Below are 27,290 nucleotides of genomic sequence, written 5' to 3' on the forward strand. Positions count from 1 at the left end.
CTCCTTCTCCTCCTCCTCTCTCTGTTTTTCACTCTGTTTGGTTTCTTCTCCAGCAGCAGACTGCTGTGCCAGCAGCTATCTCTGTTCTAGACTTGGTACGTTCTTCTACTTAACACAAACTTAACTCTTCCTCCTCCACTACTTCCTGTCTACTTCCTGTTTTGGCTCCACCCGTGTTTCCTGTTTGCTCATACTCACCACCCCCGCCCCCCTCCCCTCTACCCTCCATCTAACCTGGGGGTTGGGACTGCGCCTCTCATCTGGGTGTGTGTGTGTGTGGTGGTGGGGGGGGCAACGGGGGGTTGGGATGGGTGCAGAGCTGGGAGCAGCCAGTTACTGGGGCTGAAAGGGGTATTGGGATGAAGGGAGTGCGGGGGGGGAGGGGCTATCCAGGGGGTGCTTGATGCTGATTGGCTGTTCTGGTCTATCTGTCTGCGTTGGAAACTGTGCATGGAGGGGGAGGGGCCTGTGCATGCTTCACTGCCTCCTCCTCCTCTGCCGAAGGAGGCGTTGCCTGCATGAGGGGTTCATAGTGGTGCTGTGGTGACCGTCCATCCATCCATCTCTTCCTCTCATCTTGGCTCTGTGTGGTGGTTGATGGACAGCCTGGCTAGCATGGCTGTGTTTTACTGTGATCTACTGTGTTCTACTGTGTTCTACTGTGTTCCACTGTGCCAGACTTCAGTGTTTGTCTCATTATGGTTTATTGCCTGTCCAACTCGGGTGGACTTGAGTATAGTGACTAGCTCCGTCTGCCTTGGTGGCCTAAATCAAGCGTGCCTAAATTAACCAGAGACAAGGTCTAGTTCAGGGTTCACAGTCTCAAAGCTCAAATTGTTTTTCAAGCTACCAACTTATAGAATGTTTAGGTTCACTACAGTATAGCAGTGTGGTACTAAATATAATGTGTGTGGTGTGTTTGTGTATGTGCATCTGTGTGGCATGTTTGTGCGTGTATGCCTGTATGTGTGTTTGTGTGTGTGTGTGCGTGCGTGCGTGTGTGTGTGCGTGCGGGCACAGTTGCAGGACGAGGAGCGGCGGCGTAAGCAGCAGCTGGAAGAGCTGCGTCAGCGCGAGGCCGAGGAGCGCTCCAAGCAGGAGGAGGAGAGGAGGTGGAGGGAGGAGGAGAGGGTCAGACGGGAGACGGACGAGAAGGTACACACACACACACACACACACACACACACACACACGCTCACACACACTCACACATCACACACACATACTCACACACACACAAACGCTCACACATCACACACACATCACACACATGCTCACACACACACACACAAACACACTGTCACGGTTGGGCAGGTGTCAAACCACTCATAACCTGATATCTGATGATGATGATGTTGATGCTGATAACCATTATAATGATCTTGAAGATGATGTCCAACTGCATGTTATCATGACCCCCACCCCCTCCCCACCCTCCCTTTGTTATGGTGGTATGTTTGTTATGGATCCCCCCACACCCCCATCTAAAGCATGGGACTCCCATTTTGTCACTGTTGTTGTTGTTGTTGTTGTTGTTGTTATGGTTATTGTTGTTGTCGTCAGTGTCAGGTTCTCGTTCATTTATTTACGGAATCTTCAGTTTGTTGGGAAGGTCATCCTCATCCCATCCGGCATTGCTTCAGAATGCTGTCGGAATGCCTCCCTATTCCCACCCTACCATGCGCACACACACACACACCATCTCTGACCCTCCCTTAGCCCAACCACCCTCTCATCATACACCCCTCCAGACCCCCCTACTCCGCCAGCACACTTTAACCCCAGAGCCCCAGGGCCAGGCCGGTCCTGAAGCAGAGCCCGTCCCAGAGAGAGGTCCCCAGCCCTGGAGGAGCCCTCCGGCCTGCTGCCCCTCGGAGGCTAGCCAGAGCACCAGCAGCAGCCCCAGAACCCCCCTAGAGAAGCAGGCCTGGACAGCCGCCTGGACAGCCCCCTCTCACCCCCTCTCTCTAGACACCTGTAGAAGTGTTACACACCCACCGACACAGAGCAGTCTGCCCCTTAAGGTTCTCTCTCTCTCACACACACACACACGCACTTCCAGGGTGGAGGATGGCTCATCAGGCCACAAGGCAGCCACGCCCGTAGTTTACTCCTGTCAGGCATTGCGAGCCCAATAAGAGCAGGCCCAGAAACTCAGGTGTCAGCCAATGGTAGGCATTCTAACAGGCCGATTCTCCCCCCCCCCCCCGTAGAGGAGGCAGGAGGAGGAGTATTACACCCGCCTGGAGGCGGGGCGTCGGAGACAGCACGAGGAGGCGGAGCGCCGGCTGCTGACGCCAGACGAGCCGGGTCTGTACCGGCCACCCCTCCCCCAGGACTACCAGCTCCCCTCCCCCGCCTCACCCACTAACACCCCCCTGTCCCAGCCCCCGCCCCCCCCGCCCCAGAGGAACACCTCCTACCTCAAAACGCAGGTGGTCTCCCCCGACACGCTGTACACCGCCAAGTTTGTCTCCTACGGGGGCGAAGAGGAAGAGGAGGAAGAGGAAGATTCCGCAACGGGGGTTGCCGCGGGGATGGGCCTAGCAGGTCAGGTTAAGATGGCTGCCACCAGGAAGTCGTACGGCGACCTCCCGCCCGCTCGCAAGCCGCCGCCCACTGCGCGCAAGCCCCGCCCACTCTCGGACGGGATCTTCCTGTCCAGCTCGTTCAATGCCAACAGTACTGGCCACACCCCCCCTATCCCCGCCCAACCCGGCTACGCCCCCAAAGGTAGAGACGCACGGAGTGGGAGCGGAGAGGGGCGCATGTCTCGCTCCACCCCTCCCTCCCTCCCTCACACTCATTTCATTTGTTCCTCCTCTCGTTCGTGTTTGTCTTTTTCGTTTGTTTTATTTCAGTAGAGAGGCTTTCTGCCTCCTTTCTCTCTCTCTCTCTCTCTCTCTTGCTCTCTCTTCTCGTTTTCTCTCTCTCTCCTTTTGTGTGTGTTCCATTAGTTCGGTACTCTGTCCGTCAATCAAGTAGAAATTTGACTCCTCCCATTTTTCATCCGTTTCCCTTCTAGTTCGATCGTTTTAGAAATTCTCCCTCTTCTAGCAAATCAGATTCCGTTTTTATTTCCATTTTCATTTTTGTCTCGTTTATATTTGTCCGTTCGTTCACCCCGTCCCCTCTGCCTTCAATGAAATCACCCTAGCGGAGTAAAAGCAATCGATAAAGACCTGTGATTCGCTGTGCGCTATGGCCCGAGAACCAATCATAGTACTGTTGGTGTTGTAGCTGGTCCGCCTCCGTGTGTGTTTGGTTGTGCTGTCTGGGGGTGTGGTCGCCCGCCGTCCCGCCCCCTCCCCCCGCCCTGCGGCCTCTGGCCCTGCTTGCCGGTTGGTTGGCTTAGGGAGGGACACACTGGCTTCATACAGACGACGAACCAATCCAATCATCGAGGAGCACCTCCTCTGCCACGCCCCTCTCCCACTCATACACTCTTGGCATTCTGGGTAGCAGATCTGTTGAGGGGCGCCCCCTACTGGTTAGTGGCTGTTAGGTCTGTCTGGGTCCTCAACACTTGATAGGTACGGACCATCTCATGCTGTCTACAATTACGTTTGTAGCTCCCTCTGCTGGACAGTGATAGAACTCAATTATTATAATCAACCTTGCCCATTTCAATCCTAGGAGGCATTTCAGATGTGTTGCCAAGAGATCATTTGTCGAGTACCGCAACTTCATGTTCAGTCAACTCACTGAGAGAGATTTATGAAAGTGTCTGGCCAACTAGAAAGCGTGTTAAATTCCCAATTCCTAGTGTCGAGGCATCGTTGAGTCTGCTACGGCGGGACCACATGCTGCACAGAGAGAACAGTCAGGTCCACAGCCTTAGAAGTCTTAGAGGATCTATACCGGGACCCAGTGGATGCTTGACACAGCCATAGACCAGAGGGCGCTCGCAATGCAACACAACCTAACACTGCCCTGCTACCACAGGCCATGTGACTTGACTGCCTGCATGTAACACACACACACACACAGACACACACACACACACACGCACACACGCACACGCACACATGCCCATGGAGACACACCAGTATGAATGATGTTGTCTGGGCCTACTGGGAGCAGGTGTTGCATTCCATCGCTCAACGTTTGAGGGAATAATCACTAACCCTGCCCCCCCTCCCTCCCTCCCCCACCACCCCTTCCCCAGTCACATCGCCATCATTTTGTATTCATTTATTCTGCACCCCCCTCCCAAGCCTCACTATGCAAAGCACTGCCGAACGGCTTGTCAGCCAGCCTGATATCCATTGCTTTAACTGCCTTGGCTAAGCTTTAGCTCCTTTTGCTGCTCGCTCTGTCTGTCTGTCTGTCTGGTCGTCTTGACTTGTCTGTCTGTCACTCAGCTGTAGCTGTCAATGTTCCTGCCTGGTCTGTCAGACTGTTGATTTGTCTGTCTCTCTATCTCACTGCTTTGTCTAACAGTCTGTTTCTGTCTGTCCGTGCCTTTTAGTTGTCTCAAGTATGGCCTATGTCTTTGGCTGTCTTTGTCTGCCTGACTCTGTATGATGCCTTATCCTGTTACACAGCTTCAATTTCCCAGAAGGCTCTTCGGTGGTTCAGGTGACCAATCGGCACCTGGATCCCCGGCCTCCCTGGCTTCAACCTTGTTACATCACCTTCAGGTGATTCTACTGGCACTGTCGGGACAATGCAGCTCTCTGATAGGACCAGGCTGGTCTGGCTCCAGCCAATGAGACAGCTAGTCACCATTATCTTCTCAGAAGATAATGGGAGAGACTGCCATTGAATGTAGTCCGTTATCATGTCTGAGAAAGTGGATGGTTCTGGTTGTTCTGGCCCAGAGGCTACTGGGGTCAGTCTAACCAGTGGGAGTGTAGACTAGTGCCTGGTTCCAGAGAGCGCTGACGCTGCCAGTAGAACCCTGACAGGGTTCTCGCTCGTCCTTGTGTCAGGGTCTACCATGACCTCTCCCTCATCCTGAACCGACATGTGTTTGGGCTCTGGTTGTGCTTCCGTTCCTCAAACTGGGCTGGAGCACAACCAGAGGATGAATAGCGGTTAGAATGGCTATGTACGACTAGAGATGCCATACGGCTCACATGGCTAGCCCAGCTAGGCCTGGCTTAATCTTGCCCTGGTGTATCCTAGCCGGATTTGGTCTATCCTGGTCTGGTGTGATACAGGTTGTGACTGACACAGGGACCCGTAAGCCTAACGATGAACACGGTACGTCACAGGTGGAGGTCACCGCCTGGGGTCAAGGTGGTTGACCTCGTCCTGTGACCCCCCCACCCCCACCCGCTCTCTCTAGTTCCACAGCCTGCTGCTTTTCTTTCGGGTGAACGCTTCTTTAACTCGCACTACTCAGCTTGCCCATGCTCTGGCTCCTGCCTACCTAACGCTCGTCTCCTCTCTGTGGGAACACTCTGGGTGTAGAACGTTCTGGGATGTTGCCTCAAAGCTGCTGGGTACGGTCAAGGCTCTAGTCGGGCCTGTCCCGAGCTGGCTCAGTGATACCATTTGGACAGGATGTGCTGACCTAATCCTAAATAGTAGAGTCTGAGCCTGTTTTTAATGGGAAGCTGTGGGGGTTGGTGGTGACCTTGAGTGACCCAGCAGCTTTCTGGTGCCTTAGCTGTTGATAGTCCTCACCTGCTGTGATGCCCGTCTAACTGTCTCTCCTGACCGTGGCGCGATTGCAGGATTTAACTCATACACTGGAAACCCAGCAGGAGTTGTAGGAGCGGGAGAGCTCTACAAAGACCCGCGGGAGAAATGGACGAAAAGGTGCGTCCTGAAGCTTTTTTTTTTTTTTCTGTCATTCTCTCTTCTGGCTTTTGGCATTGTGGGTTATCTCCAGTTTGTTGGCCCTCTGGTGATAGTTAGTGTGATTTTTGGTCCTTCCAGCGGTCAGGAGCAGGAGAACGCAAACCCTGGCGGAGCGCCAGAGAGCCTGACCTTTAAGGAGCGCCAGCGGCTCTTCTCCCAAGGCAAGGAGATCTCCAACAAGGTCAAGGCTTCACGCAAACTTATGGAGCTGGAGAACGAGCTCAACACCAAACAGTAGAGACCGGACCCCTCCGGAGGAAGAGCCAGAGGGCCTAGAAACCCCTATCACCTTCCCTCTCCCCCTCCTGAGTGACTGGATGGAGAAACCCGACGTTCTTCTCCACTAACCGGTCTCATCTGTCCGTGTGCATTCTTTTTTTTTATATTCTTGAATAACTGGACCCTTTACGTACAATTTTGATGTATCGTGGCAATAGGAGAGACCTCTATGGCTTAAATTTTCCCTCTTTAAACTATCAAAGATATATTATGATGAAGCACTGTAAAAATGTTTTAATTTCTTCTAGTGAAACAAATTTGACTTTACAATGAAGGGGGATATATTTTTGTTTGTAAAATGGCTCTTGGGTTCGGGATAAGATTTTTGCTCATTTTAATTTTTTTTAAATAGCTTACTGTAATGTGGACTATTTTATGGTGTTATTTTATGCTCTTTTCTGCATTACATATTTTCACTTTTAATTTCTTCTTGTCTAAATAAATGCCCAAGTGTACCAGACCAATCTTTTTTTAGTTAACTTTTTCTGACGATTCTCGGTGATTGATAAGAGTAATTTTGTCCGTTCTGGTTTGCCATACACTGTTTCTTCATTCCTTAGAGAGTGTGGGGGGTGTTAACTCTAGAATGTTCTATGACATCACTTCCTCGTGTATAAACTGGTTTACTGAGTCCTGGTGGATCTTCCTAAGTGCACAGTCACCTTGTAAATAAATCTCTGGTTTCCTGGTTTTCACTTTCTACTGCTGTTAGTAGCAGCTTCTTAGGCCACAGTTTGATCTTCATAGCACCCCAGGTCAGAGATGATGAACCAGACTTCCCAGAGCTACTGCCTCCAGCAGCACATTTTATACACGCGGGTTGTAGGAGCTCACTGACACCCAGACCCTCCACCCAGACCCTCCACCCTCACCCCTCTACATGTCAGCAGTCTGGAGTGGGCTAATCAGTTTTATAATGTTTTCTACCCCACACCTTACACCCATCCTCTAACCTTAAGTACTGGTTTTCTTTGTTTGAAGAAATGAATAGTCATTTTGCAGAGTTGTGTGAAATTTGAGCGGTTGTATACATTTTGCCAGAATGATGACAAATTACATCCTTTGTTAATAAGAGGAGATGACTTAAATCTCAGTTCAAATTATAAATAAAATTTTAATTACGGAAGAATCTTCACGTGAATTGCAGGTATTTATTTTGAACCTTATCTAAACGTCTTGCGCAGATTCTGTTCAATTATCTACAATGTATAAATGATTATATTAAAGAACTTAGAATACATTTGGGACCTATACTGTAAGGTAAAATAACTGTAATAACTGTTCTTTCTCAATGATCTGGTGTGTTTGTCATGAACCTGGATCACTTGCATCTCTGTCTGCGTGACTCCATTTTGTGTGTAAATATTCTTTCTTCCAGGAGAGTGTGGACCAGACTCTTACTGATAGGACAACAGTCAATAGCTTCTGTTCTCTGCTCTCAAGGTATTATCTGATGTGTACACACTTGTGTTCCCACCACCTTTTAGGTTACAAACTGAATCATTTCAATGGGTTCATGTTAGCCTTTTGTAAATCATTAATAAATACAGATTTTACAACATGCTGGGACTTGGTACAGTTTTGTATTAAAATGATTTAGTACTCCCACATTTGTGGTTGAAATTTTTAGTGTAGGAGTTTGTATTAACAGGGATGGGGTTTCATGATGCATTTCCTGTCTCATGATTTGATCAGACATGAATTGGCAGGTGCTTGGGAGCTCTGATCTTAAGGACCTGAAAACAGATTTAAAAATGCTAAGATTGTTATTGAAAGCACATGCAGCGCATGCTTGTAATTTCACCAAGACCTGTAGCATCAGTACCATGTCTATAGCAGGAAAATGGCAAACTTAAAATGACATACTAAATTATCCAGTAGTAATCCATATATTTTTGGGAGACAGTCAGTTACGTATTACACGAAAGTAGGAACAAACCCAAGATTTTAAAAGTAAATGTTTATTTGCATGGCCCAAAACCATTGTGAAAACCACATTGAAATGTTAGTCAAACACTGACTATGTCTCAGAATTTTTGAACAATTCTATTGAGTCAATGCATTCACAATTATTGAGGTTGAACAAAAGTATACATCACACCGAATTATGAAGATGAAATGAATACAATACTGATAATACAAGGTTTGGATTACAACCATGTAACAATCAAAATGTGAACTGTTTCTAACAAACACAAATCAATATTGTAGTACAGTATCCTCCATATACCCTTGGTAAAGTACAACTTCTCCCCTACAATAAAACTATTATTCAGATTAAACCATGTGAACCATTTTGAAGTGCCAGTTTCCAGATAATGTTACTTCAACACTACTGTCAGATGATTGCTACCATTTAAGTGTGTTTAAGTGCAAATGAACATATTAAGATGCATCTCAAAGCCTCTCAATGAATATGGTACATATTTTTTTTCATACTACTCAAGATGCTTCATACTCTTATGTATCTTAATTAAGATGACATAGGTAGAATAATTAAGATATTAATTACAGACCACAACTTGATTTTGACAAAGGAGAAATTAAAATGTTCATGAGTGAAGAGCAAATTGCTCTTGATACATATAAAAAAAAGAAACATTTAATGGGGGAAGAACTTTTAGAAGTAGGCATTTTGCTGCACATGCACATCTTTATACCTTGCTTGGTAAAAAAAAATAATAAAGGATATATAGGCCTGGTAGCTAGTCACATATCAAGACATGGTCATGTAAGAAAATCAAGTACTTCTGTTTATATGAAGCAGCACAGCTCACTTTAGATTGACATGTTTTTAAAAGCAGAGTATCAGTGATCAGTCATCATTACAGGTGAAGTCAAGAGGGGGTCTTCAGTTTCCGGCTCAGTCTTTACATAAGGGAACCTGTGGAAATACCCATAGTTTAGTAAAAGACATCTGCAAGTTACTCACAAGACAAATGTAATTTGTTGTAAACTACTCACATTGCCGTGTCTCAGACAAGCTTGGGAATCTCATCCTTTCTGCTTGGTCATCTTTGAGGGTTTCAGCGAGTGTGCGAGACTGTGATTCTTCAGGTGTTTTCATGGCACTTGATGGACAGCCCTCTGCGCTACAACTTCCATCCATCATGCTTAGCAGCTCGTTGGTCCTGGTTGACTCTGCGGCATCATATGTGTACACCTCTGATGTATTCAGCAGGCTCTCAGGTCGGTCCAGGGCTGATCTTTGATCAGGGGCAACTCTGCCTTCAGCCCGTCCCAGTCCAAGTGGGGTTTTGGTGGGGCTTCGCTCTTGGAACCGGAGCCCCAGCATGGCATCGATGTAGGAGGCGTGGCCTGCGTCCACCAGCTCCTTGGCAATGTAGGTCCCGTCCGTCACTAGGTCAACCTCCCAGCGTTCTTCTGAGACCGACTGCCTAAAGTGGATCTCGAGGTTCCGCTGGCAGATGGATTCCTGAAAGAACAGAGCGGCCTCATCGGTCCACTCGCCTGTAGCTGGTTTCACACCCCTCAAGGCACAGGGGTATGTGACCTTGGGCAGTCTGGTCAGTTGCTCCGGCAGCCTTTTCAGCATAGAGTGCTCTGGGTATGGGGTATCCACACAGTGGCCGTAGTCCACCAGGTTGACAACCACCGCGGTAGCTCTGTCTGCGTGCACCACCTCTGCCCGGCACCACTTGGTATCGCATCGGACCAGGCAGCACGTCAGGGGGTTGAGGTCAGCCTCGGGCAGAGAGGGCAGCTCTGATGGGAGTTCCTCCAGGATGGTGGATACAGCGTTCATGATGAGCAGAAGATCCTCCAGGACAATGTAGAAATCGTAGGGAGTCGTCACAGCAGCAGCAAAGCCAGAGTAGGTCTGGTCTGTGTTTACGGGGGCCAGAAACAGCCTCTGGAGGGGGCTGCTGTCAGTCTTTAAGGATAATTCCTTTGAAACAGTCTCTCTGTCAGTCTTAGAGGAAACTCCCTCTGAAACAGTCTCGCTGTCAGTCTTAGAGGAGACTCCCTCTTTAACAGTCTCTCTGTCAGTCTTAGAAGTCTTAGCTTTTCTGTTGTGGCGTTGTCTCCTTGTCTTCCTTAATCTCTTGGTAGCATAAGCTCTATGACACACTTTGAAAACAATGTTCTCACCGCTGGCTGTAAATGTGAACCTTTCCGTGGATGGCCTCTTGGTGACAGGCGAAGGGCTTAGTTGACAGGGAGGTTTATTTTGGTCTGTGACAGCAAGCAGCTCATCATTTGACTGGGTCACTTTGCTGCTTACAGCTTCAGGCCACACCCCAAGTGTTGGTTTGTCTACCTGTCCCATGATCTCGATCTTGACCTCCCACTGAACTCCAACGCAACTTACAAACTCAACCATGAGAGGTTGTCCCATAACAGTGTCCACGAACAACGCATCACTGTCAAAACACCTAGCGTCTAAGAGTGAGCAAGGAATGCTTAGTCGAGGCTGAGACAGCCAGGCACTTATTATGCAGTATGTTTTTTCTTTCCCCATCACAGCTGTGTTTCCATAATCTACAAACTCCAACTTGTACTGACCATTAGCCTCAATGTCCTTTACAACAGCCCTATAGAGAGCCCCGTCCTCCTCATACTCAGCCACCACTAAGTCGTTGATTTTCAACTCCACTGAATTCTTCTTCAAGGTGTCCTTTGACAGCTCAGAGTTAAGATCTTCCCCCATTTTCAGTATGGATGGTTCATCATCCTGCATTTGGATGAAGAAGCTGCTGACGTGATCGGCGTGAGAAATAAATCCAAGGCCCCTGAATCCGGACGTAATTTTATCCTTGGGTAGACTTGATAGTGTGGGTAATTCAATGGTGTGTAGAAGCTTTTTGGATGGACTGTTTGCATCATGCTGATCTCCTCGGGGACTGTTCTCAGACTTCAAACACGACCTTTCTGTACCCTGCCGTTTCTGCTTTGTATCTGAACCGTTTGAAGCGGTCGATTTGGGATATGATGATTTATTCTTCTCACATAGGCTCTTATGGCACACAGCTTCCTTTGTTGGTGTCTTCTGGTTCTTTCCCATTTTTTTCTGAGTGCTGTCTGTTTTGAGGCAAACAACCTTTTTCTCTGATTTTGGTACTTGACTGGCAATGAGTTCCTTGACTTTCTCGTTAATGTGAACGTCGCCGTCAAACAGATCGATTTCAAATGTCCCATCCTCAGCCTTTCCAACCACTACAGCTCGTAGTGGTTGGTTGAGAACCGATTTCTCAAGCCACTGATGGACCACGATAAAGTCTTCCTCCTTTGGAATATGAGCAAGGCTGCATCTCAGGGCCTGCATCGGTGTGAACAGCAAATCAGTTGACTCACTGGAGATAGATATGACGTTGCTTTTCTCAACCATATTTCTGTTTCCATAGTCCACAAAAAAAACGTTGAGGAGACTGGACTGGAGGACAGGCCGAACCACACCTCTGTACCATCGGCCATCACCATAGTATTTCGCAAGGCATAGCTTGCACTTCACAGCTCTTGATTTGTCACTTTGCATCTCTTCACTTTCTTTTGAAACTCTCTCCATCAGGTCTTCTATGATGCCTGTGTTCTTGTCTAGTTGGCAGTACATCTCCCAGGGACTAACCAAATGAGTCGTGTAGACCTGTTCAACACTACCAGTGTTCAGGTTGAATGAGGAGTGCACAAAAGAGTATGGGATGACTTCTGGAGCAAGCTTTACCGAGGTATTCACTTCTCGGGCCAGACCTTGTTCCACAAGGGTCTTAGCTGCACTGTGATTACCATTGAAGAGGTCTACAACGTTGTACAAGCCGTGGTTTTTCACGTAGAGTTGGGATCTGATGCTACACATTAGCGACTGGTCTTCTACAAAGTCCTTCAGTAAGACCCGTGCTTCTGGATGCCAGTTTTCACAGTCAGCATCAGCAGGCTCAATGAGGTTATAGAGGCTGCACCTAAAAGCCTGCCCTTCCATCTCTAAGTGCTTGGGCAATATAGCTTGCAGAAGATGCACTTTTTCTCTCACTGTGATGCCATAGTCCACACAGATAACTTCATAGTCATCCTTCATGGACTTCCCAATGATGCAGGCCCTGTACCACCTTCCATCACATTTACTCCTGACCATGCAGCAGGAGTCACCTGACTGCAGAGGAGTTGCGCGCGTCTCGTAAACTTGCTGCAGCTCGTTCATTAGTCTGTCCAGGACAGGGATCTTGCGCTTGATCTGACACCAGAAATCTGAAGGAGAGTTGATGTGAGAGCAGCAGACTGCTAGCTCACTTCCGGGCTGCAATGGCAGTTTTTTGAAAACTGAAGTAGAGTTCTTCTTTTCAGCGGTGTTGGTGACTGTGACCTGAGCTGTCTCTTCACAAATATCCCGCGTGGTAGTACCACTTACTTCCTTTCCCTGGACTGGTTCAGTTTTTCTTAACTTGAGTTTCCCGTTGTTTTTCTTTGATATGACTGCTGAAGCGGCAGGCCCAGAGGGAGAGTACTTCCAGAACGTTGCATGATTTGTCCTGGTTAGGAGCTCTGAGATGCTTGTGTTGTTTTGAGTGCCTATCTCAAAGAGGTCGACGACAAACCTGTCCTTCTGGACGTGAACAACATGGACCAGGAGAGCCTTGTTCCTTGCTGCACATCGGAAGTAGTTTGTGGTTGTGGTGGTCCACAGGTCATCGTCAATAGGCATGACATTAACTAGTGAGCAACTGAAGGCAAAAGCTGGCACACTGGCAAGCTTCTCAGGGATGATCTTTAACAACATGTGTGGTACTTTCTCAGTATTACCGAAGTCCATAAAAAATACTTCGGCCCCATGTTTCAGAGTGTCTGTCACTATTGCTCTATAATAGTGCATATCCTTCTCATACATGGCACAGCAAATAGTACCAGGCACGGGATTCGCCAGAATATCTTCACTCAATTGAATCTGGCTGAAGTGTTTGTCCAGGCAGTCCATCATTGCTTCGAAGTCAGTGTTGCGTTTTTCAGTTCTCATCCAGAACTGACTGGGGTTGAGGACGTGTTCCACATAACCTTCAAAAACAATATCCTCTGTCATCTCCTCAGCCTGGACCGAGTCATCCAACATATCCATTAACGTGCTCTCAAAGTACATGTAGCTGTTTTGAAGGTCAACAACCTCTTGCACTGGCTCTTCCTGTATAATGGTGTCACCCTCGGTGTTGAACATCGTGACAGAAAAAAGATTATTTTCCTCATCAAAACTGTCAATATGGGCCTCCAGTTCTTCGCCCAGCAGTCCTTTCTTGAGCAAACTCAGCTGCTCCGTCTTCACTGCCTCGTCGTCTTTCTCCAGGCAAGAGAGAGCGCAAGGGAAAGCCACAATCGGCGTGGAGAGAAAGCGAGTCGGGAGCTGGAGCACATGCTCCACTTTAACAGACTCACAAAACCCATAATCGACAAACAAGACTCTGACTCGAGAGTTGACGGGGAGGAACTGCACAAACCCTCTGTGCCACTTCTCATCCTTACCTCTGACGGAGCAGAGCAAACCCAAGTTCTCCAAGGTCTTCTGCGTGGAGTCTTTGCTCTTGATCTCACAGCTTACCGCCAGCTCCTCTGACATCACCTGAAGATCTTTTGCCATGCTTGTCATTTGACAATAAAACGTACCAGGACTCACGGCAGCAGTAATTCTCACCTTCACTTTCTTGCCAGCTGTTAGCTTGGGACCGCAGAAAGATAGGATGTCTTCAAAGCCCTGCAAGCTGGATGGCTTGAAAGAGAATTCCTGTCCACTAGTCTTGTCTATTAGAAGGTCAGGGACAGATTCCCTGCTCTGTTTTAGGGGGACCTCTGTCAGTATCTCCACCAGAAGCAGGAATGTGTCTGTGTCAACGTGTTTTCCAAAGCCCATTTGTTTTAGATGCTTGTTGATGTCAGGGGCTTCTAGTATAAGGACTTTGTGTGGCAACAGGGCCTGAATGTATCCTTTCACACTGCTTCCCACCAATGAGGAGAAGTACCTCTCAGATTGAGCATCCCAGCTTTCTCTCAGTGGCAACACGTTCGCAAAGAAGCCACATACTATCTTAGGTGGAAGCATGAATATCTCATCTGATCCAAGACCCAAGTGGCTCTTGTCAACACTCAGGACATTTCCATGGTCTATTAGGAACACGTCAAACATGTCTTTCTGTTTGTTCTGGACCCGTCCCCTGTACCAGCGGTCAGACAGGACATCCTCCACCAGACAAAACTCTCCCACCTCCCCCACCCATCTTGTCTTCTGGGCATTCTGTATCTCCAGCTGCAACAGAGGTGGGGCCGGTTAAGGACAACTTTTGAGCCTCAGGAAGCCTTCAATTAAGTAATAGAATTGCTAAACATATGGTTTGATGCAACTGTTGTGGACTAATAATTTATTTCCTGACACAAAATCAGCCCATAACTGACCTGCAGGATGTTGTAGTCCAGTTCAGAGATGGTGAGGTACTGGCCCTGGAAGTGCACGAGTGTTGCATCTGGGTTGCAGTCCACATGGGTCAGTTTCAGGTCCACTGGCCACAAGGCACATGGTGCAGGGAGGCCTAGTTCTTGTACAGGTCTGGTATGAACAAATGTGTATTATTCTGGATTCCAAAAACAATAATCATTTTTATAGATATGTTCTCTGTTAGTTTTAAGAAGCTTTCGGAAGCTCTCTTTTTCATACTTACTCAAGCTCTATGTGTATAACAACCACAATGTCACATACTGTATAGCTACTGTTTAACATGTGTGGAATTAAATGAAAAGCAAAATCTGAAAGGACTCTTTAAATCAACCTATTACTGATTATGTTGGCATTTGTCATGCAAAATACAGTACCCCATGCCCCCATTTATTATTAATAATTCCCCAAAATGCTGGTTACAAAATAAATCCAGGGCTGTTGTTTTGGTAATACTTACTTTTTCTTATCTAAAGCCAGCCTAGACAACATGGTAGTTGAGGAGGGTGGTGCATTCCTGAGGGGTAGATGACAATAACTTTATTATGTATGCTGCATCAAGTGTACTGTACATTTTCCATAATAACTTGTGTAAATGATATCCTATATGATCAAATGTGTGTAGACACCTGCTCATGTGGCCGCCTTCAGGTCCAACCACTCATTCCAAAATCATGGGCATTAGCATGGAGCTTAGCTGCCTTACTGCAGAGCATTAGTAAGGTCGGGCACTGACGTTGGGTAATTAGACTTGGCTATATTCCAATGTTTAATTGTGTTCAGGTGTGCGGGCCAGGCACATTTAACTCAAACAAGTTTGTTTCTGAACATGGGATAATCCCAAAACTTTGGGGATAGTTTCTACGCCATCTGTGAGCCACACCTGGTCCACCGTCTAACCCTGACCACTGCTCTTTTGGCTAAATGGAAACAAATCCTGCATACAATGTTCCAAGATGCTTTAAGCAAGGCGGCCTACCGGTGTGGTAAACACACTCTAGCTATCGCAGGACAAATCAAGTTCACTTGGTTATTAGCACATAAAGCCTCGCTGAAGCAAATTTCCTTGTGCGATCTGACGTGCCAAATGTTGCCACGAGGTCATCTAACTAGATTGATATTTGACATTGATATGGGGATACGAGTATCAAATTTTTGTTCGTACACCATTTCTTACATGTAATTTAAACAATAATAGTGAAAATTACCAGTCATTTGTTAAGATAGGCTCGATAACTTAGCTGGCTAGCTACAGTAGGTTACTTGTCTGTGTATTTTGCATAGCCGTGTGTAGTTTTTGAGCTGTGAAACCTTTCTACCAAGATGTCTGTTTGGAAAATGAATTGCATGAAGAAAATAAACTGTTCGATATAACATTGTGTTAACTTACTTCGTGAGAACTGTTTATCAGAAAAAAAGGAAGTTTTATCGGACTTTTAGCCGCTGTCTCTTGTGGTTGGCTGAATTGTTAAAAGAACCAGATCATTTCCTGCCACTTAAGGAGCGATGTCTATAAGCTTACAGTCTATGACGTCGAAATGTGCACAATTTGTGTCAACAAAGTGATTTTCTTGTGATTAGGAGTTGTGTGCTATCTAAGAGATGTTATTTAAAGTTTGGATATTTGCTCGGCTCTAGAAGCGTACAGGGACTCAAAGTTACTCGCCTAATTTCTAGGTCTAAATAGCCCATAATATGCAATATTACGTTTTCAATTTCTGCCAGGCAAATTCAGTTTATGATTGATTCAAAGACGCACTGGCAGCCGCGTTAAACCCAGTGCAGAGCAGCACTCTAAACACAGAGTGATGGTTTTTTAGTTAATCATTACCCGGTAGACCTACTCCCCGTCCTCGGTAAATATGATAAATGAATCCCGGGGCAATCAGAAAGTGACGTGGTCCTATAGGTTTGGCACAGGTTTAATTAGAGGAAGGCAAGCAACCTCCATCACAGTGGCATTGGGAGGTCCGGGCAGATTGCCCTGCAAAACATTACATTTTAGTGTCCTTCCTCTTACATCATTGGATAATATTTTTCATGTTCTTATTCCCATGGCAAATGGGTGAATGGAATGGAAATTATATTTTTGTTTTTCACCGTCTTCAGGGTCTTTGAGAGGATACAAATGGAACAAATACATTTTGGTAGACATAATTCTGAGCTTGGCCTCCCAGTCTCAACAATATCAAATGTCTGATATGTATTGCTCTTATTACTCTTAGTATTTCTACCAATGTGTTATGTTTCATCAAACACACCAATGAAACGGAACATGGACAGTCCAATCAGAGACGGAACTTTCCTTCACATTAGCCCTCCGGCAAGTAAGAAGTTCTGCAGCTCCTCACAGGGCATCAATGGAAGCTTGCTGGACGAGAAATTACTGCGTGTTTTCCATGGACACTCGCTCTCAAAGTTCGATGAAGAGGATGATTCAGGAATTAAATCAGGTGATGAATGGGAATTGTGTTTAGCAATAGAATATAAACAAAACGTAATTTTGCCGTACAGTATTGTCTGTAGTTTAATTGAACAGCCTATTTAGCCTACAGTATGTCATCTAAACTAACGTTTTGTTTTGGGATACAAGTATATTAATTTAAAACCATGGCACTTTCAAGTGCACTTACAAATACGCGTGTTAGAAAATACATTTGTATAGGCCTATAGTTTAGATACAAATGTGTTGCTTTTTCTAGAAGTTATTGTTTACAAATCTTTGTTTTGTATTTGACTTTAGTTCAAAGCAAAATAATGGGTCTTCACTGTTTCTTAGTCTGGGTGGTATGTGTTGGAAACTGCCGTGGTTCATTTGCCCAGCCACTCAAGTGGAAACAGACCCTGCTGCTACCCATGACAAACAAATAGCCTTACCTCATGACTGTTACTTCTGCACATACACAAGCCTTCAGTGGGCAGCCAAACTGTTGCTAGTTTGAATGCCATGCCAGTTATATGTTGAAACTGTTCTAGATGGTTCCTGTCTTTACTGTTCCATCATGTAAGACACCAATACAGAGCTTCTCATAAAAACCATGACTGTGTCTGCTGTGGTAGAACACTCCTGAAGCCTCTCTAATGTATTTCCCCTCAGAAGCCGAGGACAGCAACGAGACTCCGTCCTCCGAGGAAGAGCAGGAGCTTCTGGAATATTCCCAGGACCATCCCTTCAAGCAAAGCTCTGCCAGGAAGAGCATCACGCAGGTCATTAAGGACAAGAAGAAACAGACACAGCTCACCCTGCAATGGTACACAATCAATCCTCCCACTCCCATAACACACCCACGCACACCCCCATGGACTGGGGTCCATGGAACAACCCGGTCATGGGAACGGATTAGGTTAAACCAAGGGTTTGATGAGGACGGGTAGTTTGACTTGGCTGTGTCTCCCTGCAGGCTGGAGGAAAACTACATAGTGTGTGAGGGTGTGTGTCTGCCTCGCTGCATCCTGTACGCCCACTACCTCGACTTCTGCAGGAAGGAGAAGCTGGAGCCGGCCTGCGCTGCCACCTTCGGCAAGGTACCGAAAGTAGTCATGAACAAAAGAAAAAAAGTTCTAAAAGGGTAACGACCACAACATGACATGATGATAACACGACTGTTCTTGTGTCTCCTGTGTTCATCAGACGATCCGCCAGAAGTTTCCTCTCCTCACCACCAGGCGACTAGGCACCAGAGGTCACTCAAAGTAAGAGATTTGAGAGTGGAGGGACACACATTGGGATCCAATTGACTCTGCGTTCCCATCATTGGGATTTTGACGTTATCAAATTCAGAACATCCATTATATCCACTGCTGCATGGATATGATATGTTTGGGCTTCATCCTACTGGGTATGATACAGTATCATGTATACAGTACATGGTGACATGCAACATACATGTTGTATCTTGATGTTCATCAGGTATCACTACTATGGTATTGGGATCAAGGAGAGCAGTGCCTACTACCACTCTGTTTACTCAGGAAAGGGCTTGACGAGGTGAGACCAGACTTTATCACCTCTGCATGGGTATAAGTATAGATGGTAAATATCAGTATCAGCCCATTGTGTGAACATTGTCCCCAGGGGCCATTAAAAGCTGATATTCAGAGTATATTATTTACTTTGTATTCACTCGTTGTCTAATCACAAGTAACTTCACTTTAGACTGATTTTGTTGTTTGTGTCACAGATTTTCAGGCAGCAAGCTCAAGAATGAGGTAAGACGTAAAAAAATAAATAAAAAGAATAAACATTTACTTTTGTTTTTGAAAACAAGTGACGGTAAAGAGGTCAAACGTTTGTTAACTTCACAGGGAGGGTTTACCAGGAAATATTCCCTCAGTTCTAAAACTGGGACGTTGCTCCCAGACTTCCCCAGTGCGCAGCACCTGGTTCTCCAAGGTTCCATCTCCAGAGACAAGGTGTGATTCCTACCCCATCGTTAGACTTTGGTTTGAACTATTAAGTAGGATGCATCTCCCAAGATTGACTGTATTGTGATCAGTTTGAAATCATGTCCACTTCAGGTCGACACCCTGATCATGATGTACAAAACACACTGTCAGTGTATTCTGGACAACGCCATCAATGTCAACTTTGAGGAGGTAGCCCTACTTTAGACCTTGTTGCTTGACCATCCGACTGTGACTGTCTTCTGTTGTATTGCCTTCATGACTGTCTGACGTGTCTTCTCCAGATCCAGAACTTTCTCCTCCACTTCTGGCAGGGCATGCCAGACCACCTCCTCCCGCTGCTGGAGAACCCTGTGATCGTGGACATCTTCTGTGTGTGTGATTCCATCCTCTACAAGGTGCGGCGGATCACGTTTCGACACACGGCAGAACGGCATCGTTGAACCGTTGAGCTTCTGGAAGAGTCAGACCGATTGATCCGACTGATCTGTGCGTTGTGTGCGTGTGTTTCTGTTTCTTAGGTGCTCACAGATGTTCTGATCCCTGCCACCATGCAGGAGATGCCTGAGAGGTAAGTTGTTGGATGGTTTGGTCACGCCGGACGCATTCCTTACGCCAAATAATCTAAAATTAAATTATTCTATTTGAGTTCATCTTGTTTTATTTTCACTGCTTCTGCTTTTTCTACAGGCACACTTGCACTTAGAGATTCATGTTGTTTAAATTGTAACTCGCTTAACTACATCCTCTTATGGTTCTTCCCTTTGGAACTTTGTGTGCTTCTTGTTTTGGCTACCCGCAATGCTTTGGGGCTATCTTGTTGTTATTATCAGTGACCTATGCACTTTGTAAAGCTCTCTCTTGGAATCCGCTTTGGATAAAAGCGTCTGCTAAATGAATAAATGTAAATGTAAATAATCTGCCTGAAGTGGCATGCGTGTGTGCGTGTGTGTTAGTCAGGTTCTGCATGCATGCATTCACACGTGTGTTGTCTCCAGTCTCCTAGCAGACATCCGTAACTTCGCCAAGCACTGGGAACACTGGGTGATGACATCATTAGAGAACCTTCCAGAAGACCTTGCAGCAAAGAAGCTCCCCATTGCACGTCGCTTTGTCTCCTCGCTAAAACGACAGACCTCTTTCCTGCATCTGGCACAGGTTAGGACCCGTAGGCATGTACAGTAGCTGATGAGGATTTGCATTTGTCTACAGAATGCTATTCAACTTCTTGTGTGGATTGGAAGTGGTGTTTGTTGATGAATATTAGCGCTTAGGTGAGTATTAGCTGGTGATGGTGAATTTAAACTGGTTATGGTGAGTATTAAATGGTAATAGTGACATGAGCTCACTTGTCATAATAACTATGGCTGATGATGTAAGATGTTTCTTGTAACTGCAAATGGGTTTTGGTGTTTAGAATTAGATTATGGTGACCACCGTTTTTTGTGGTGATTTGGATGGTTATGGTGACTTTAAGCTGGCTGTGTTGACAGCTAGCTTGACAGTATGGTGACTGTAAGCTGGTTATGGTGATTAAACTGGTAAAGGTGACTGAGATGGTTATGGTGACTATAAACTGGTTGTGGTTACTGTTATGTTGTTGTCTCCAAGGTCAGGTATTTATGGTGTCTGTTCCCACCAGATTGCCCGCCCGGCTCTGTTTGACCAGAATGTGGTGACTTCCATGGTTGTGGACATCGACAAGGTGGACCTGAACAGTATTGGCTCGCAGGCCCTCCTCACTGTCACCCCAGGAGACCAAGACCAAGACCTCTACTCTGAATGTGAGGGCGACCATTAACATTTGAGACACTGTCATTTGAATGTAGCTGGGAAATAAATGTCAGACAAAACACATCCATGACAGGCATCTAACTGTGTCTTCCAGATGACTCCATAGCCGTGTTCCAGGAGCTGAAGGACCTTCTGAAGAAGAATGCCACAGTGGAGTCGTTCATCGAGTGGCTTGACTCGGTGGTGGAGCAGAAGGTCATCAAGGTGCCACCAGCTGCTTATGTAGTTGATGATTCATTTTAGTGTTTGTTCGTGTTCAGACGGTGACGTCACATCCTTTTTTTCTTCTTCTCTCCGGCAGCCGGGGAAACAGAGTGGGCGGTCTGTGAAGAGGAGAGCGCAGGACTTCCTGCTGAAATGGAGCTTCTTCGGCGCGAGGGTCATGCACAACTTGACACTTAACAACGCGTCCAGCTTCGGTAGGAGAGAAATCCCCCATTTGGGTACACATTTGAGAGACTTTACATAAGGTGTACGCTCAATCTCTTTAAGTAACAGCCAAGAGTAGAGTTACATTTCCTATGTATGTGACCGTATATACAACTTAAAGAATAGACCATTACACGACATAACATCTTCAGCTTGTTTCTCTATGCAAACCCCACCCTTATCTCACAGTTTAAAACGGTAGCCTGCCTGTCACTTCAGATCCAACTCCACACTCAGGTAGCGCGGGCCTGGTCTGACCTCACAGAATGAGCTCATCCATCATAGAGAGCCGGCCCAGAAATAAACTCAGTCGTGTACTCACTGTTTAGAGACTGGTCTCTGCTCTCTCACCAGTTCCCCTGACGCCCCCTGTTCTGTCCACCTCTCCTCTCCTCACCCTACGCTCCTATCCGCCCCCACCACTAAACAGTTTCAGCATGACCTTCTTGGTCAAACAGCAGGTCAGGGGTGAGAGGTCTGACGAGGGGAGTGTTTTGATAAGACAGGTCAATCCCACACCTGCTAACTGATAAGATAAAGCCTGCCGATCTGTTTGGGTTAAGATGGATTATTTGTGTCATTTTATGACGTGGGTTTGCATACATCAAGAGTAAACCCCCCCCCCCCCAAAACCCAAATGTAGATGAGAGCATCGAATTAAAAAGAGATGAAATCAGCGCTGTTTAAATATGAACAGCATTAAGGAACCTCTTGCGGAGGTCGAAGCGGATGATGTCCGTAACGGGGTGTTGTGTCTCTCCCAGGCTCCTTCCACCTCATCCGGATGCTGCTGGATGAGTACATCCTGCTGGCCATAGAGACCCAGTTCAACAACGACAAGGAGCAGGACCTGCAGAATCTCCTGGAAAAGTACATGAGGAACGCAGGTATGGATCAACACCATTTAAACAGATGCAGGCTGCGTTTGCTGGTGAAAAACGGCTGTAATTGTGTTTACAGTAGTACTGCAGTATTAGTACTTGGGAACTGTAATATCGGTCCCCTTAAACACATTGTGCCAGGTTGTGATTAGTTACATCTTCTAATTGGATCAGACCTCATGTGTATTACAGTTGTTTTTGCTCTGATCTGGCTTATTTAACAGCGGTAAATAGGGACCCAGTGTTTTGGTGCAGCTCAGTACAGCAAGCATGAGAGTCGTGAAGACATTTACCTCTATCAAGAAGGAATGCACTACAGTATGTCATGGAGAATCCCGACATTGTGAATTGTGGTGTGGGATGGTTAAACGTTGAGATTTGAGGTTAAGGCGTGCTGAGGTACATGTTTTATGATGTATGTGTTATTGAAAGGGATGATTTCTAGCTTTTTGCAGCTTCATTGGACAGAGACAGATAGAGATTGACAACATATAGGAAGTACATACACAAATGACTCAAGACTAAATCAAACCCCTGTGTTAAAGCCTCAGCCCAGTTGATGTCCCGCTACAGGTAAAATAATAAAACATTTAATTAAAAAAGAGTTGTGATGTGGTTTACTTTCCAGATGCCAGTAAAGCCGCATTCACCGCCTCCCCTAGTTCCTGCTTTTTGGCCAATCGGAACAAGGCTGTGACCAGTGACCCATCAGTGAAGAACGAGTCTCTGCCAGAGCATGCCTACATGAGCCTGTCAGCCAACCAGCAGCAGGGACTGGCCAGCATGGTGGTGTACCAGGGGGCGGAGTCAGACGGCTTCTCTCTCGCAGGTCAGACCTCTCTCGTCATTCTCTGTTCCTGATTTCCAGTAAACACATATCCGTAGTCAAGTACTCGAAACAGCAATGTCTGTTTGTCATTTAAACAGTCAATAATCGGATGAAGGAGAATCTATTACACAACGGAATCAAACTTATTGCACTCAGACCTTACACTGAAAGGAAAGTGTGTTGAAACTCTCACTCTTCTTCTCTCTCTCTTTCTCTGTCTGTCTGTCTGTCTGTCTGTCTGTCTGTCTGTCTGTCTGTCTCTCTCTCTCTCTCTCTCTCTCTCTCTCTCTCTCTCTCTCTCTCTCTCTCTCTCTCTCTCTCTCTCTCTCTCTCTCTCTCTCTCTCTCTCTCTCTCTCTCTCTCTCTCTCTCTCTCTCTCTCTCTCTCAGCAGGACAGATGGACTTCTCCCAGACCAGCGGCCCTCTAATGACACCCCCCATCTCACCAGCGCTGGTCCACCGGGGCAGTGTCATCAACCAGGGCCCCATGGCCACCAGAGCCCCCACCTCCTGCCCCTCCACCTCCTCCTGCTCCTCCTCCACCTCCCTCCAGGCCCCCCTTCCCTCCTGCCAAGCCTACCTAGACTCCCAGTACCAGAGCCTGGCCCCTGGAAGCCCCGGCTACTACCCCCCATCCACCTCCAGCTACCAGGCAGGGTTCAGACCCCACCCTCACACCCAGACCCAGACCCAGACCTACCTCAGCCAGCCCCGCTACCCCTCCTACAGCGACCAGGCCCTGGGGAAGGAGTACTTCAACAGCAGCTGCTCCGTGTCGTCCTACGACTCGCCCCGGCCCGTTCAGGGATATAATACCGGGTCTGGGCTGGCAGACCCAGGCATGGATGCTGGGGGGGTCCAGCTGCTGGAGGTGGAGGGGTACAACTTTGCAGGGGCAGGGATGAATGGTGTGGGGTGTCAGGGACAGTACTCTGGGGCTGGCCACTCAGGTAAGAACTTATGAGGCCTGTGAAAATGATAATAGCCAATGCCTATCATCTACGAAATGCCGAGTCTATAGAATCCTTAGTCTGTCATCGAGGACGAGAAGTCGTTTATCCATCCATGCACACAGCCTTTTTGAAACCACAGTAGACACCAGGAGCGCCTCTGTATTTGAGCAGGTTACTACGGCGGCGGCTACCTTGACAGCCAGCGGCTGGTGGAGCAGCACGTGTCTGTGATCAGCAGCGTGAGCAGCCTCCGCCCCCTGCCCCCCTACGGCCAGCTGCACGACCCGCTCAGCCTCCTGGCCCCGCAGGGACGGAGGACGGCCACGCAGTACTACCCCGAGGCCGACCCCATGGGGGGGCACCCACACGGTGAGGCTGGGGGGGGGGGGAGAGACAGGAGAGTAGGTGTTGCAAGCAGTGGTTGTGTCGAGGATAACTGTTGTGGCTTCATGAGGTTGCAGGTTCAAATCCGCCCTGGATGTTGCTTTGGATGACATGAGCATTGTTATTATTGTTGTTATTATCATTATTATTAAATGAACCCCTTCTAAGGGTTTTGGGGTTTTAATTTCCTTCTTCTCCCCGTAGCCCCACCCCTCTCGACGTCAAGCTCCACCCCTTGCATATACGGAGGCCCCGCCCAGTTCCACTCCCAGGATGCGCTGCTTCCCCATCGCATGACGTCGGAGGTAGGGGGCATGTCCTCACTGCCTCCCATCAACACAGTGTTCCTGGGGTCCGGGGGGGGAGGGGCCGGGGGTGGGCAGGGGTGATGGGCCAGCCACCACTTTGAATAACTGCCCTTATCAAGAGCAACTGCATGATAGACTACGGTTGGATATCTATCCCAGAATCAGCACTGCTGTCGACTGACAGTGTCTCCCCTCACCTGGCTCTCGACAGCCTGACGACATGTCCACACCCAACAGCCCTGAGTGTTTAATGCCCGTTGGGCAACGGAACTATGTGATGAACACGTATTTTTGGAACACCTCAATGATAAAAGATAACATGTTTTTATCCCATGTGATGTCAGTTGTTATGGAAAGGACTTGAGTGAGACCGATGTTGTCGAGCCTCGTTTGTGACTGGACCCCGCGTGTCTGTTGACGGGCAACAACAGGCCCTGACCAGTCGGCTAGTGGTGAACGTTCCTACACAGAGAAAGGTCACCTTCGTAAGTCCTCTACAGTTGCAGTACAGAAATATTACAGTATAACAATATTAAAGAACGATGTGGTCATTGTAAATAGTGTTCATGTTTTCACTGATTGATTGATAATCGTTTGAGTTTCAGCGCGCAATGTTATTTGTCGGTCTGATCGCTGCTTTTCATTTTCATTATGTTCTTTTAAACCTGTTCATTTTGCTCTTGAGAAATTGTTTAAGCTAAACGAATCAATATAAATGAATCAACTATTTTTTTGTGAATGTTTTAACCTTAAACTACTGAGAAAGAGAGAAGGGGAGGGGGAGAGAAAGAGAGAGGGAGAAAGAGAGAGGTAGTAGGCATTGATTTTCCCGTCGCTTTTGTGCGCCTTCGCAGCTGTTTGGTCTACAGTCAACAACCGGATGAAAGAGAAAGGTTCTTATCTGTCCATTCAGAGCTCCTGTCAAAGACCCTTAAACACATGGTTCTGTAATGGTTGAACTGGACCCTCAACCGGACAGTCGAAAGATTACAGCCCAGCAGCACAATGGGAGAATCACTGGATCAAAGCTTTATCTAACGTTATTTGATTTCCATGAGATACAATGGGGGGGAGATAGGGTCAGATAAAACTGTTGACTAAAAACAGTGCTGGCTAACGGATGCGTTGAACGCAGCTCGCGACGTGAGCTGATTGTACACTGAGACCTTTGGAGGAACACACAGTTTGATTCAAATCCTGTTGTGGAGCTTTGTTAGCCTACAGCCAGATGGGAGCTAATGAATCTATAATCAGTTACATCAGATTGACCGGAGTGTTTGTGTGCTAAAATGATACACCTTTCAAGACAACAGGCGGGACTTTATTTAAAAACAGTGGATGTGACATGATGTTGGAGATTACAACAGTGAACCATGGCAGCTTGTCCACAACATGAATCAACAGGAGCAGAATGTCAGATAATGCCAGCTTGGGCATATCAGCCTTCCGTTTTATCTACTCAGGAAGAAACACACATACACACACACACACATACGCAAACTCCATTTGGCTGGAAGACCCTGGAACAGATGGTAGGAAATGTAATGATTACAAAATCCCCACGTTAAAATAGTTTAATTACAAAGTCAATAATGCCTGAAACAATCGCGGGGCCTTTAGTGAAACAACAGCAGAAGGCGCAAGGCAAACTCTGGGCCAATGTTTAACCAGAGATCTGCATTAGGGCCCGGGCTGCTGGATAGACGACATATGTGGCTGAGCGGGTCAGGAGCAAAGATCAAGAGACCTGTGTGTGTGTGTGTGTTTGGGGGGGGGGGGGGGGTTGTTTGGTGTACGAGTGCTGTGTTAGGAACAGGGTACAGGTCTGGCTCTGGGGTGTGTATGTGTATTTGAAAATGGGTGGTAGAACAGTCTACTGGGGTGCGTTACAGTCCTGCATTGTTCTTGACTTCTCTGAGTTATGATAAGGTATACAGTTACTAATAGTGCTATGACACAGAAACTCACTGTTGTTGCAGAATTGTACATGGCAGATCTCAGTGTATATTTGAAGCAAGGCTGAACATTAACAAGCAGATGCAGCCAGTCCAAACAAGCCTGTACTTTTGGCTTTAGGGTGTAGTGCTACAGTCAGACCACTAGAGGTCGCTACAGACTCAGACAGAAAGTGATGGATAGAGTACAATGTACATAATAATTTATACTATATATGTGCATATACAGGTACAGCTCCCAAGTGCCTTTCTTTCACTGTGCTTATCGCGTCCCACATGTATACTGGACTCAAGGCTATCAGCAATAGAGACTCATATTTCCCCCTCTCTACAGCCCATATAAGCTGCTTTGCTAGCCTGCTATCAGCTGCAGATAGGCCTAATGTATCCTGGCCACTCCACATGGCAGGGTTGGGGGGCACAGGGAGACCACACCTGCAGCAACACCAGTATGCACAGCCTTACCCTGGGGGAGGAGGTCCGGGGGGAGGGGGGGTATGAATCAGTTGTACAGTGTGAAGGGATGGAGCCTATATGCAGAGCCTGTAAATGATTACAATGTTTAAAGTTTAATTGTGTTTTTGTTATGTTGTTTTTAAGGACCTCTAGTAATATAATTTGCACTATAAGTGCTGGCCTACAATATACACAGTATGTTGAATTTTACAGTGTAATACGGTAATCAGGTTCATTTGAACTAACCATTAATATATATTCAACGATCTTTATCCTCAATCAGTATCTTTACTTGTGGTATATTAAAATGTGGAATATTGGTAGGCCTTTTCCATTATCTATAAGTAACTATTATATACTGATGGTGAATTAAACCATCAGT

General features: G+C 46.9%; 3 protein-coding genes across 12 annotated transcripts in view; 2 read left to right on the forward strand and 1 right to left on the reverse strand.

The window, feature by feature from the left end:
• Window positions 1-7,651, forward strand: part of afdna (afadin, adherens junction formation factor a) — a 71,471-nt gene extending 63,820 nt beyond the window's left edge. For 5 of the 10 annotated variants that reach the window (XM_084699601.1, XM_084699602.1, XM_084699600.1 and 2 more), the window contains 4 exons: window positions 1,021-1,155; window positions 2,214-2,733; window positions 5,685-5,769; window positions 5,890-7,651. In XM_084699601.1, coding sequence (XP_084555727.1) covers window positions 1,021-1,155; window positions 2,214-2,733; window positions 5,685-5,769; window positions 5,890-6,049 — 900 coding nt within the window. In that variant the 3' untranslated portion in view covers window positions 6,050-7,651. The remainder of the gene's footprint in view (window positions 1-1,020; window positions 1,156-2,213; window positions 2,734-5,684; window positions 5,770-5,889) is intronic. The other 5 variants (XM_084699604.1, XM_084699607.1, XM_084699605.1 and 2 more) reach the window with 3 other exon arrangements.
• A 384-nt stretch (window positions 7,652-8,035) lies between these two features.
• Window positions 8,036-16,044, reverse strand: tdrd15 (tudor domain containing 15). The gene is made up of 5 exons (XM_084700775.1): window positions 15,906-16,044; window positions 14,976-15,032; window positions 14,479-14,629; window positions 9,055-14,332; window positions 8,036-8,974 (listed from the first exon to the last, which is right to left on the reverse strand). The coding sequence occupies exons 2-5, from the start codon at window positions 15,005-15,007 to the stop codon at window positions 8,961-8,963; spliced, it is 5,475 nt and encodes a 1,824-aa protein (XP_084556901.1). The 5' UTR covers window positions 15,008-15,032; window positions 15,906-16,044; the 3' UTR covers window positions 8,036-8,960.
• A 746-nt stretch (window positions 16,045-16,790) lies between these two features.
• Window positions 16,791-24,578, forward strand: rfx6 (regulatory factor X, 6). The gene is made up of 19 exons (XM_084700222.1): window positions 16,791-16,968; window positions 17,613-17,766; window positions 17,917-18,040; window positions 18,147-18,208; window positions 18,426-18,503; window positions 18,697-18,724; window positions 18,821-18,928; window positions 19,034-19,111; window positions 19,204-19,317; window positions 19,441-19,490; window positions 19,918-20,077; window positions 20,562-20,703; window positions 20,808-20,917; window positions 21,015-21,132; window positions 21,907-22,029; window positions 22,652-22,852; window positions 23,242-23,802; window positions 23,977-24,174; window positions 24,394-24,578. Exons 1-19 carry the CDS (start codon window positions 16,791-16,793, stop codon window positions 24,576-24,578), a joined length of 2,772 nt encoding a protein of 923 aa, XP_084556348.1.
• The last annotated feature ends 2,712 nt before the right edge of the window (window positions 24,579-27,290 follow it).

The sequence above is a fragment of the Hypomesus nipponensis genome, chromosome 6 (assembly GCF_054491055.1).
Source record: "Hypomesus nipponensis isolate SF chromosome 6, ASM5449105v1, whole genome shotgun sequence".
Lineage (NCBI taxonomy): Eukaryota > Metazoa > Chordata > Actinopteri > Osmeriformes > Osmeridae > Hypomesus > Hypomesus nipponensis.